Source organism: Macrobrachium rosenbergii, chromosome 7, assembly GCF_040412425.1.
Source record: "Macrobrachium rosenbergii isolate ZJJX-2024 chromosome 7, ASM4041242v1, whole genome shotgun sequence".
Taxonomy (NCBI): domain Eukaryota; kingdom Metazoa; phylum Arthropoda; class Malacostraca; order Decapoda; family Palaemonidae; genus Macrobrachium; species Macrobrachium rosenbergii.
This window is the reverse complement of record NC_089747.1, coordinates 35,416,829-35,430,581: the sequence shown is the minus strand read 5'-3', so window position 1 is coordinate 35,430,581 and position 13,753 is coordinate 35,416,829. Positions and strand designations below refer to the sequence as shown.

The window sequence follows — 13,753 nt, the reverse complement described above, 5'->3', positions numbered from 1 at the left end:
ACCATGTAGTCCTATATTAAACAAACTATTTTTCATTAAATGTTTCATTATATTTTCTTCATTATCCTTTCATACACTTTCATAGTATGTGATGTTGGACTCACAGGCCTATAATTACTTGCCTCTAGTACTGATCCACTTTTGAAAATAGGGATAATATATGCTAATTTATGCTCATCATACTGTAAATCTTGCCTGTATCTACACTTTGTCTTAATAATATTGCAAGCGGCTTTGCGACAGAATGAACTACTTTCTTTAACAAAATGGCAGGGACGCCGTCTGGTCCGGCTGCTGATCCATTTTTAATTTCATTAATAGCCTGCACAATATCGGTTTCATTAATATCTATGTCCAATAAATATTCACTATTTTCATCTCCTATTTCTGTATCATTATCTTCATTATCAATTCTAGGTGTAAATTCTCTCTTATATCTTTCTGCTAATATGTTGCATATTTCCTTTTTTTCATTCATTATTCGCCCTTCAATTCTTAGAGGGCCTATTTCTACTCTTCTTTTATTCATCTTTTTCACATATGAGTAAAATATTTTGGGGTTTTGTTTGATATTTTTTAGGGTCTTTTCTTCTAAGTCCCATTTTTCATTTTCTTTTGATTGTATAAGCTTTTGTTCTGCATTTTCTATCTTACTTTTTAGCTCCATCACTTTCCACGCATTCTTTTCTTTTGCAAGAGCTTTTTTCCACTCTGTTTCTGAAACAAGATCCTTCTGTCTCTTGGTATGTGTGACTGATGTTTACTTTTCTTCTTTGGTATATATTTTTCCACTATTTTCTCTAATATTTTATATAATATATCTGTATTTACATGTATATTATCACTTACAAATATGTTTTCCCAGTCTTTGTTTAATTCTTCATTTATTTCTGACCATTTTATATTCTTACTATAGAAATTGTATTTTCCATATCCTTCCCATTTTTCCATCTCTTGCTTATCTCTGTTTTCATATGCTTTGGAACGGACTGTTAATTCTATGACATTATGGTCTGAAATATAAGTATTATACACTATTATTTCTTTAACATAGTTCACCTCATTCACAAATACTAGGTCTAAAATATTATCCTTTACTGTTGGCAGGTGATTTATTTGCTGAATGTTATGTTCTAGTAGCATATCTAATAGCTTTTCAAATTGCCTCTTTTCTTCTGCACTACTATTACTCTCTTTTTTATATGTATAAATACAACCACAGTCTCCTATTCGTTCTTTCCAATCTATAAAAGGAAAGTTAAAGTCTCTATAGCCCAGTCTTTGTGATTTCTACATATGTAATCCAATTTGTCAATTATTATGTCAAACTCTTTAGCATTAGGGGGTCTGTATATTACGATGTTCATTAATTTTTCAGATTCAAATTCTACCACTATTAATTCACATTCTGTGTTACTATATTTCTCACAGATTTTTCCTTGATTGACGTCTCTCCCATATATAGTGGTTCCCTCTTGGTTCCTATTTTTTCTATCTGATCTATAAGTTTGGAAACCCTTTATTTGATCATCATTACCAGTGTCTTGGGAATACCAGGTTTCACTTATATTCATTATTTCTATTTTTTTCATTTTGGGTTAGTTCTTAGCAAGTATAACGTAACTAACGACATTTTTATCATTCGCTTTTACTTTTTTAAACTATTAAACTAGAAGATGGAATAAAGAGATGGAGTAAAAGACGTTAGTCCATAGTAATTTGGTCTCTCAAAAAAGGAACTCGCATGATACGTGAGATAAATGATAAGATGATTTTTTATGGGTGAAAATTTTGGGGTCGCACGATGTGCGAGATTGCATGTTAATGAGTCTATATGGTAAATGAAATGACAAAATCGATTCTATATCATGTTTTTCCTACAAATTGTTTTGTTTACGTTTCATGGCCGATCATAAGCAACCCCTACAACAATACGATAAAGTTTGATAATTATCATACATAATTACCGTTTGTATGACTGAATTGTTTAAGCAGTTACAAACAGCCTGAATTTTTAATGAAAAATGAATATTATGTTATCCTAAATGTTATTACTACCATAATTACACTACTTTAACAAATGGTAAAGGTTGCTGAGAGCACAACCATAACTCAATATTTCGGCTACATTTTGTCAGCTGGGCTCGCAGAGATAAAAGTTGATTTCACTGACATGGAATCATTCCCCGAGCAGGCTATTTATTATGAAGATATGCCAATAATATATAAGGTAAAAATGGTTTTATTACCTTTATTATTAGTTTATTTCATAATGTGAATCTTTTCATGTATGTCGGTGGTTATCACAAAAAGGCCGAGGCTAGCCTACCAATAAACATCGCTTAGAATTCAAGATTTGATTATTAGAATGGTAGTATAAGATGACCTGCAATTTTTAGAGGTGGATTTTATGATTTATAGGTCGTCTTATACATGGAAATATACGGTTTTTCCTAGTTATTGAAATCCGAAAAGTATTTATAGCAAGGAAAATATGAAAAATGAATGACAAAGCAAGTTGCATTTATCTGTAAAACTATACAAAACAAATAAACATACATGTTACGTATGCAGAGAGAGAGAGAGAGAGAGAGAGAGAGAGAGAGAGAGAGAGAGAGAGAGAGAGAGAGAGAGACTGTTTGCCTCACCGCTTATCTACCACAAAAAGAATTGGAATTTCACAGAGCTATTTAAATCTAACCTAATTTTTCCTAGTTATTGAAATGCAAAAAGTGATTATAGCATAGAAAATGTGAAAAAAATGAATAACAAAGTAAGTCACATTTATCTATGAAACTGTACAAAACAAATAAACGCACATTACACATGCATAAAAAATCCCTCTCTCTCTTATCTCAGAGAGAGAGAGAGAGAGACAGACAGACAGAAAATACTACTCATCCTCTTGAGTAGTGTAGGCAAAGCCCTTGACATACAAAGTTTGTGGTTGGCTAAAATCGCACCCTTCCTGCCAATCGATGTTGTCATGGAGAGGGTGGGGAGGTTGCTTCAAGTTGTTATTGGCTACCTTCAATCCTCCAGCCAATAGCGTGTCGACATGGGGAGGGGGGTTGCTACAAGCTCTGTAATGGGCTGTTTCCAATCCAACTAGCCAATAGTGTGCCGTCATGGAGCCTATGTCAAGGCATACAGTACAGAGAGAGAGAGAGAGAGAGAGAGAGAGAGAGAGAGAGAGAGAGAGAGAGAGAGAGATGTGGGCAGTTGGCCTTACTTAAATATCAAGTGATATTCATTAATTATTACGGAGAAGGAGAGGATACATTAATATTAATATTTGAAAATTAGTAAATAATTTTTTTTATCATAAAAAATGTATTTAGTCATGAAAATAAAATAAAAATCAGTAGTTAGTGAATACTGCTTTACTAGAGAGAGAGAGAGAGAGAGAGAGAGAGAGAGAGAGAGAGAGAGAGAGAGAGAGAGAGAGAGAGAGAGAGAGAGAGAGAATTTCACAGGATTTTAATAAAAAAATTTTATTGATACTTTTCTGTGGTTACCTTAATATTAATATTTGAAAATTAGTAAATAATTTTTTATCATAAAAAATGTATTTAGTCATGAAAATAAAATAAACATCAGCATTTAGTGAATACTGCTCTACAAGAGAGAGAGAGAGAGTTGAACTGAGTTGTTCACATTAGTAAGCTGTTTCATGATTTCACAGGATTTTAATTTAAAATTTTATTGATACTTTTCCGTGGTTACTTAATATTAATGTATTTGAAAATTAGTAAATCTTTTTTATCGTAAAAAAATTTGTCATGAAAATAAAATAAAAATCAGTAATTGCTCTACGAATGTAAATTTTATTTCTTCCGTTCGGGTCAGCGTCGTCCGAAATACAGTCGAAAATCGTAAGAAAACCTTACGTTTAATCCTTTGGTGTCTTGGAAACAACATATCCTGCATTTTTATTGAGTTTTGCAGAGAAAATACCTCCAAATTATGACCATTCTCCCGTTTAGGATCCATATTTCTTCCGTTCAGATCAGCGTCGGACCAACGTCCTCCGAAATACCGTCGAGAATCGTACGAAAACCTAACTTTTAATCCTTTGGGTGTCTCGAAAACAACATATCCTGTATTTTTATTGAGTTTTTCGTTAAAAATACCTCCAAATTTTCACATTCTGCCGTTTTGAATCCATATTTCTTCCGTTCGGATCGGTGTTGTCCGAAATATAGTCGAAAATCGTAAGAAAATCTTACTTTTAATCTTTTGGGCGTCTTGAAAACGACATAACCTGCATTTTGATTGTGTTTTTCATTAAAAACCTCGACATTTCTTCCATTCTGCCTTTATGGAGCCATATTTCTTCTGTCGGATCGGCGTCGTAAACCCGGAACATGTGTTGTAACCTGGGAAATATTTTTTAATGAATATACAGTGGGAAGAGCGTCGTAAACTCGAACGTCATAAGCAGAGCCCATTGTAACCCAGGGACTGCCTACATTGTCATAAACTACTTTGTTATGCACATATAGCCGTACCTAAATTTCCTTCTTCCTTTCGTGATGTAGATGCTAAGGTGTATTTAACTATTACGATACTGTTTTGTTGACATGTTGTAAACATAATAACACTGGTTCATATTCCTTTAGTAACTGTTGTTTCTCCTAGATGTAATCTGGTCTGTAGGCCATTTACATTCCATTGTATTATATAGCTATAGAAAATATTACATTATAGCAGTCGAGTTTTGCTTTATTTTTCTGTATTATCAACTTGGATTTTTTCTAATAACTTACTAATGACATTTATTTGTTTTTCTTTATAATATATTAAGCATTCGATGCACATGCAACCTTTTTCATGGTGATCAAGTCAGTAGTTTCTTTTTTTCTATATTTCATAAAATTTCTTGTAATGTTTGTTAAACTATCTTTTATGTTATTGTTACTATTGCACAAATCAATAAAACAATCTTTACATCCACACATGTTTTCATGTACATTTCTTGTTTCATTTGCTCGATGTACCAATTATTGGTGATGGAGTAATCTCTTCCCCTTAACTTAATCCTTCTTATCTATTGTATGGTCCTCTTCTTCTACTTCTTCGATGTTTTGGATATCTGCTTCCATAGGTTTAACAATTAGTTGAACCTATGGAATATTCTTATGTATATTCTTAGCATCTTTTTCTTTGTGTTCTTTCTTTGTTTTTGGTTTAACCGATGTTTCTCTAATAATAGTTGGTTTCTTTGTTTTGGGTGGTGTTCTCTCCAAAGGTCTCTTTTAATCTTTAATTTCTGGTCCATCACAACTTTCCTCTGCTACTTCTGTAGTAGTATCTTTTTCTGCTCCTATTTGCATTAACATTTCAAATGAATTTGATAAAATATTATCTATATCCTTTGTATCTGTTTCTTGATTCTTTACCATTTTAGTTATTTTCTATAAAGCATTAATTTCTTCTTGAGATTTATTTTTCTGCATTTTGTTACTTCTACCTGTGTTTTTGTTTCATTATTGGTTCTTGTTATAGAAGAATTTGTAAGCTTCTTAGCAGGACCTTGAATTCCTCTCACCTTTAATTCTAATTTAGCCTCTTTTATAGACATCTCTTCTTTCTTGTAACATTTTCAATTTTGTTTTCTATATATAATACTGTACATGCATTCTTTGGATCTTGCATGATGATCTTGTCCACAGTTTACACACTTTGGTTCACTGCACTTCAATTGTGTGACATGTTTAACAGATCCACAATAAACACATACCAGTTCATTTTGGCAATTTTCCTTTGTGTGCCCATACTTACTACAATTTTTACACTGCAATGGCTTTGAGACATAGGGTCTTAGCTCTCTGTTTTGGCCTAAAATTTTTATTTTTTGAGGTAGATCTTGACCCTCAAATTTTATTTTTGCTATTTTTAATATTTATTGCTTTTTTTTTACTTGGTAAAACGTATACCTAACAATCCTAGACCTTGGGGAATATCTTTTTGAGAGAGTCTAATAGCATTTTCTTCTTGATTGGTCCGTTGTTATTTTCAGGAAGTGCAATGATACCCTGAATGTTTCTTCACTTTTACGTTAATATTACTTATACTTTTTAAAGACAAATAGTCTTCAAACTGACTTTTTGTTGTGGCTTCTATAAGCCAAGTGTTCTCTTTTATTTGTCTGAACAACATTTCAGCCATTGAATGCCTATTTAATAAATAATTTTCTAATTTTGTTGCTGAAATATTTTGGTCAGTTTCCATGGTTAGAAATTTTTACCAACTTCCACTCCCAAAGATGAAGTCGAAGTGAGTCAAGGTTGGGTCATGACGTTACTTAGGTTTTTTGGGTTTGGTTAATGGTATTAACATTTTAATACCATTTGACTTTTGTAATCTGGGCTTGCCTTAGAAAAGTCCATATCCGTGCCAGAAGTCGTGGGTAGGTTTAGTTTGTTCGCCATACAACAAAAAATATAAATTTCGTCCAGGATGAAGTCCCTCCCACCATGGAGGCCCGATGGGGGGAGGAGCATCAATGTCACCTAAAGTGGTAACTGTCCTGGGATCCTCACCTGGATATACAACATACCATCAATGCCTTAAGGGTCGTCAGTCCACTGAGATCGGACCCAGCACTGAGGGCGTAGCTTGACATAAAAATTTCCCCTCTCTCGACCACATCAGGTACTTTAGTTCTGTGAGTGGAGAAGCATGCTGTCCAACTCCACCCTCCTTCAAAATTACATAATTCAATGCCATGCCGAGGTCGTCAAAGAAGAGGAAGAAGGGAAGGGGAAAATTAATAAGAGGAAGAGTAAAAGAGTTAAAGGTCCCAACGTTTGGTTGAATCCACAACTGAGAGAGCAGGCGCAAAAGAGCATACTCCCCCTGCAGTGGATCCCTAAGCCCCCAACTTGTCAAGGGGTTGGGATTATGGGGGCAAGAGCAATAAACAGTATGATGGATCACTGGTGTAAAAGGATCATTATTTGTAGGTGACTTTACTACTACTGCAGCGGATCTACTGCTGCAGAAGCCTGCAGGGAGGTTCACGCTGCAACAAACACAGCTTCAATGTTGCTAGATGCTAGGGGATTTAAGTTTTCACCTCATAAAACAAAAGCCATCAGATTCACACCAACTAGGAAAAGAGAGGAGATACCAACCATCTTCCTAAAAGACAATATTTTACCATATAAAGATGAAGTTATATTTCTTGGAGTAATATTTGATAAGAAACTTACCTTTGGTCCTCATATAAATGACCTTGCAAAAAGAGTTAGTCACTGTATATATTGAAGGTGATATCACATTCTGATTGGGCGCAGACTGAAAAATTATGCTTAAGTTTAATATACCTATATATAAACTTAAGCAAGTTCGATTATGCCTGTAAAACTTATGGATTTTCCTGTAAAACTAAGTTGGAAAAATTAGATGTCATATATAACTTGGGACTACGGATAAGTACAGGGGCATACAGCACTTCCCCTGTAGCTAGTATATATGTGGACTCAGGCTTATCCCCTCTTTCAGTCCACAGGAAAGAACTAAGCTTAAGGCACATATCCAAATCCTGAACCTCTAACAGCAATCCAAATTATAAGTACTGTATGTGAAAGGCCCCGTAGATCGGGCAGCAAATACACCTCAACTACTCAAACCTCTGGAAGTAAGACTTGAAAGAGAATGCAGAGATGTTGGCATATTGACAACACCAATTGCGCAGGTTGCATACCCTAAATTTTCACCTTGGTGCAAATCACCTGTTGAAATATGCCCAGTCGTGATAGGGAAAAACATATTTCTAATGAAGAAATTAAAAGAGAATTTCTTCAGCATTCCCTACAATATACTGATGGCTCTAAGTTGGAGGATGGGGTTGGCTGCGCAGTAGTAATAGGAAATTATGTAATCAAGAAATTACCCTCTTCTTACTCGACATTCATGACTGAATTATATGCCTTGCTAGAAGCTGTAAAAATATGATTTTAATAAAGGAAGATTGATGAAAGAAGATTGATGAAAGTTTCATCATACTTCCTGATTCGAGTAGTCTTTTATCCTCATTAAAACAGGTGATGCCCTTTCACTACCTAGTACAAGAAGTACAGTAATGGCTGGTCCTCCTGTACTTAAAGAAGCGTATCAGAGTGAGCTTTTGTTGGGTACCTGCTCATGAGAGTATAGATGGGAATAAGAGAGCTGATAAGGCAGCTAAAGAATCGATAAGATTACATAATCACTCACTCCAGCTCCCCACACTCTGGTTTAAGCAAATTACTCATATTTATATAAGCAGGAAGTGGCAAATTAAATGGGATAACATAATTGGTAATATGAGGCTGAAGGCTATTCAACCTTCAGTTAAGAGATGGCAGTCATCAGATCATCGAGATTGGAGGACTAGCATTATTTTTAACAAGACTGTGTATAGGACATACACAAGCTACGCATACATACACAGACTGATCTGAATCACAATACAGGGCGGGATATGCAGCAGTATCCCAAGATAAACCCAAGATAAATCATTTCTCTCTACCTGATAATGCCTTAGTATTCACAGCAGAGTTGTGTGCAATTGCATCAGCCATAAAAATAATTAAAGAAACACATCATTCAATAATTTTGTGTATTTTAGCAACTCGAAAAGCACTACAGAAGTTATTCAAAGTTACAAACCAAAAAAATAACACTGTACAATAAGTTATTACTCCATTAGTTATGTAATAATCAGAAAAACACAGAAATATGTTAGTTCCCTACCCGTATGGGGATTAAAGGAAATGAGGAGGCTGACAAAAGCAGCCAAAGAAGCAGCTCATATGACAAGATCAAATGTATTTACAGTATCCCCACATGAAAATAAGTATTATAAAAAAAAATGGCAAAATATATGGAAAAAAGAAACTGCAAGTAAAAAATAAAGAAAAATAAAACCTACAGTTGGAAAATGGAGTTCATCACACCAACGAGACACATATGCAAGTAATTCTGACACATCTCCGAATAGGTCATTCTCGTCTAACACACAGACACCTAATGAATAATCCACATAACCCCACTCCTGAATGCTCTGAATGTAAAGTAATGATAACAATTAATCATTTACTATGTGAATATCCACAGTATAATCAGCAGTGACTATTAAGTTTTGGAAATAAATTGATCAGAGAAATTTTGTCAGAAACTTCAACATTTGCAATTAATCCAGTAACTAAAGTTTTTGAAAAATTGTCATTTAACTGACAAAATGAGAAAAACAAATGTAAATAAAAACAAATCTTTTGGGCAAGACCTGTGTGAGCTGATAATCAGCTCTGTGGTCTGGTAAAATAATAATAATAATAATAATAATAATAATAATAATAATAATAATAATAATAATAATAATAATAATAATAATAATAATAATAATAATAATAATAATAATAATAATACTGTGGTAACTGGATGTTTTTCAACGCAGTACAACAAAGAAGCATGGTGCAGTCACAAAAAATTTGCGTCAGGAACTTTTATACCTTCCATTAACACTGATTTCCCATCTGTAGTGTACAGTGTAATTACATTTATTTTAACTACGGATCTTAGAATTTCAGAGCATGTTCTCAAACCGCGAATCAAAATAACTAACAAAATTCATAGATTAAACTGTTTATAGATTTTATTTACAAAGATGTGTAATAGTGTGACTGTTTTGAAATACAGAATTTCTTAGCATGAACACATAAACAAAACCATGCTTACACTTAAAAAAAATACTTTATAAGCACAAATTTGACAACGTGCAGTAGGCACATTACATTATGTAACTATACTTTACACTCTAGTTAGAACTTTGAACACAAAAAAAAAGATAATCACACATACTTTACATTTAAGTGCTTGCATAAAACCAAAAGCTTAATAGTACTGTTTTTTGTCAGACGTGATGACGAATCCATTAAGTAAGGAAATCCACTAAGGTCAGCACCAGTGTATTATTTTTTTTTCTCCAGACAAGACGATGAGTCAGTTAACTAATCAAATCCATTAAGCTGAGGTTTGTTAAGGTGAGGTGCTAGCAAACACACAAACATGTTCATGTGTGCCTGCATGTAAGTGTTGGTAAACACACTAGAACATCTCTCAGAGAACTGTAGCACAAACAACCTGTTTGCATGCACACAGTAAGCATTATATGAATGCTGAAAGTCATGGGTGTGACTTAATTACATGGGCTTCAAGGAAGAAGTAGGCAAATTACAGCTGCTTGATAAGAGTGAGTAAAGCACTATCACATGCACAAATTACAGCTGCTTGATATGAGTGAGTAAAGCATTATCACATACACAACAACTCAAAGTCTATGGCAAATCACTAGCAGACCTGGGTGTAACATCACCACATACAAACAGATCCTACCTTCATTCATAAGTCCTATTATAAAAGGAGGTCTTACACATGCAATCCCCTTCCCACATGCAGGGTCCGATGACCATATACACACTGAGGTGATGGGGGGGTAGTGCTGACTTAACCATGAATTCCAAGAGAGGCATGATAAAATCCCAGAGCTGGTGCATGCTGCGAGGGAATGTGTCTTGAACAAACCACTACACACACAATCCAGGGGTTGCACGTACATAGAAACAAGCATACTTCCAGAGATGCATAAAATGAAGAGCTCATTCTGCCACCTGCACACAGTGGTCTGTTGACCAGGTATGCACAGGCTCTACCCATTATGTTTCCACGGGAGGCAGAATTAACCCCACTGCTTACACACAAGCAGTTTGGAGACCAGGAACCTGCAGATGGTATACCATGCTGGCATGACGAAGTGTATTTTCAAGGAAGCACAGAAGGAAGAGCCTACCCTGATACCTGCATGTAATAGCCAGACCAAATATTCTCAGTAAGGCCCCTGTCATCCTGGCCAGAAGTTATTCAACACCCTTAGGTGTTTGAGAGCACCTGCATCCCTCAAAAACTTGTAAAGAGTGTTTGCTCAAAGCCCTATAGGACTTCTTGCCAGAGGCCATCAGGATTCCCCTTCTTCTTCCTCCCACAGAAGGAGGAGGAAGAGGAAGAGGAGGAGTACGAGTTCGACAAGGAGGAAGAGGTGGTGGAAGGACAGCCCTCTCACTTCTTCCCCCCTCCCCATTGCTCGGGTCTTGCTTTCCTCCTCTGAGGAAGTTCCAGTAGTCAATGCCCTGGGCATCCTCCAACAGATCCTAGCACTTATCACAACAGCAGTTATAACAGTCAATGCCTAAGGTTGTGGCAAGAGAAGATGCAGCAGTTGACGTTGTAAGGCTAAGTGTATGGGGCCCTACCTACCACAAAACCCACCTCTTGCCTGGGAGAGGGTGTAATCTTGGAAGGAGAAGGGAGGTCTTCAGCAGCAAGAAATATGACGAAGGCTTACACTTGAAGGTTACCTCTTCTACCAAGAACTTCCCAACAGCAGTGAATTCTCCCATACAGAAACACTAATGAATCTGAAAATAAGAAATGGGGGGATCTACTAATGAATCTGAAAATAAGAAATGGGGAATCTACTTAAGAAAAATTGAGAGAACGATAGTTCCACTTGCTAACACCCTTCACACTTCCAAAAATTATATTTCTCGAAAACAAAAAACCCAAACACAACACATAAGCTAAACTTAGCAGTCAGGAAGAGTGCAGCAAGACGTCTTCACATGATGACGGTTGGTGAATAATACGTAGTGATGGTAGATGACTGAGGGGAATTCCCTCCTCTTTTTTCCCAATAAACCATAGTTGCTGAAATTGTTATAAATTTCAGTAACCATCACCAGCTCACACAGAATACTCCTACATAAAAGACGATGGTTTGTATTTCCTTGGGAACAAAGGGTTCATATATGTTTGACCATTACCCTAATAAACCCTTCACTCTTTGATATCGGCTTTTATGGGGGAATACAATAGAAGAAGTAGAAGTGTTACAACTAAATAAAGTATAAGAAGTAATTATTGAATAATACTGAAGAAATTTCAACTTGCAGAAAACTTACGGTCATCTAGTAACGGTGGAGCAGAAGGAGCTGGAATAGCATCTGAAATAGTAATATCAAGATTTTTAAATTGAGTATGAAGAGTTCGAGTTAATGGAGATACTGCCTAAATTTCAAATAATTTTTACGTTGCAAAACTAGAACGTACTACTTTATTCATACTAACACTAACTGAGTTCTTGGAATTTTTTTAGTTATCTGATGCTTTGTAACGAATTCCTGACTGGACTTATGGAGGGAATTCAAGAAAGCAGAATTTTTTCCTTCATTTTTAAAATAATAATTGTGTAGCAGCGGCAATGAATTCCATGCAAAGGCATTTACTATATCTTACATTAATTTCTTGCATCTACCTTACCTAAATATAGCAATGTGGATTCAGAGATTTCTCAACGCATCAGGTCAATATTTATCTTCACATAGAAACTTGAAAAGACAATATTTTATTAATTCTTAGAATGGGGTCTGATCATTGACATCCAATATTTTTATTGTATTAATGTCACCTTCCAATTTCAAACATGGAAGTCTGATTTGATTTTCTGCATGCTGAGAACCCACATCATCTCACCAAGCATATATTTTTATGTAGAATAATCTGTGCCCTGCAAGCCTATATTTACTATAAAATTGGCACTATCAAAAATTTTTTTATTTCCTGCTTTAAAATTGAAGGTTCCTTTTCTTATACGAGTGTTATTTGCCATTTTGAAAAAAGAATCATGCAAATCTTTCTAATACTTTCATACATAGCCTGAAAGAATTCCTATTTCTTTTTACACAAAGTGTCACAAATACACTTTACCATTATCAAGGAACACATCATCTTACAATAACTCTGAAAAACAGAAACATAACATTTTCAAATGCCTTACCATTTATGTAGTCATCGGAAGCAACTGCAACATCATACTGAGGTAGGGTGTCATCTGGATGAGATTCAATTGGTTGTAATTCATCTTCCCTCTCTTGAACAATTTCATATCTAGCAGGTTCTGCAGGTCTAACTTGATGCCTAAAAATAACAAATAGGACTCAGTTGAACTCACTGCCAGAACATCCAACATTTTAGGTCTGTTGGTTTTGTACTGTCTTTTTGATAGCGTAGTCATTTGTTTCATTCTCAAGGAGTTACCTTCCATGGTCTACCAGAGCTCCATGGTGACCAAACTAATACCAAATAATTCTCTTCTAGCTGGTCTTTTTGGCCAGGTATTGTGTCGTAATGATTAACATAACACATGATGAGTATATAATGGACTCATAGATAATAGGGCACTTTCCCTTATCTTCAGCAAAATTGAACCCAGTTTTTCCAACATCAAAGAACCTGCAAGAAGGAGAAGTGACTATTGCGCATGCGCATCCGCCCTCTTGTTTACAACCGGACCATTAAAGACCAAGGAGCCATTAACTCTCTTTGGTCTCTAGCTAATGGTTTATTCAGTTACCAGTGCTCCGAAAAAAATCTACTTTTTTTTCCGATTTCATTATCGAGGATCATGGAAACAAAAAATGGCAAGATAAGGGCTTAATATTAAGTTCCAGTTAAAAGTTTTAGTTTTAAACTTCTGGAATAGATAATTTATGTGTGAAAGCCAGAACCCAGCTCATTGATTGCTAGTTTCATAAAGCAAATATTGTTTTAAATTCTAACTAAATGTTTTACAGAAAATCCTCTCAGATTATACGATGTCTACAATAATCTAGGCAGTAAGTGAGACTAATTTTGACTAGATTAATAGTGG

The 13,753-nt window shown here is 35.1% G+C and overlaps 1 protein-coding gene across 6 annotated transcripts in view; it reads right to left on the bottom strand.

Moving 5' to 3' along the window:
- LOC136840297 (prion-like-(Q/N-rich) domain-bearing protein 25) overlaps nt 1-13,753 on the bottom strand; it is a 560,985-nt gene that overhangs the window by 71,497 nt on the left and 475,735 nt on the right. For all 6 annotated transcript variants that reach the window (XM_067106987.1, XM_067106985.1, XM_067106990.1 and 3 more), the window contains 2 exons: nt 12,881-13,020; nt 12,006-12,047 (listed from right to left, as the gene is read on the bottom strand). In XM_067106987.1, coding sequence (XP_066963088.1) covers nt 12,006-12,047; nt 12,881-13,020 — 182 coding nt within the window. The remainder of the gene's footprint in view (nt 1-12,005; nt 12,048-12,880; nt 13,021-13,753) is intronic.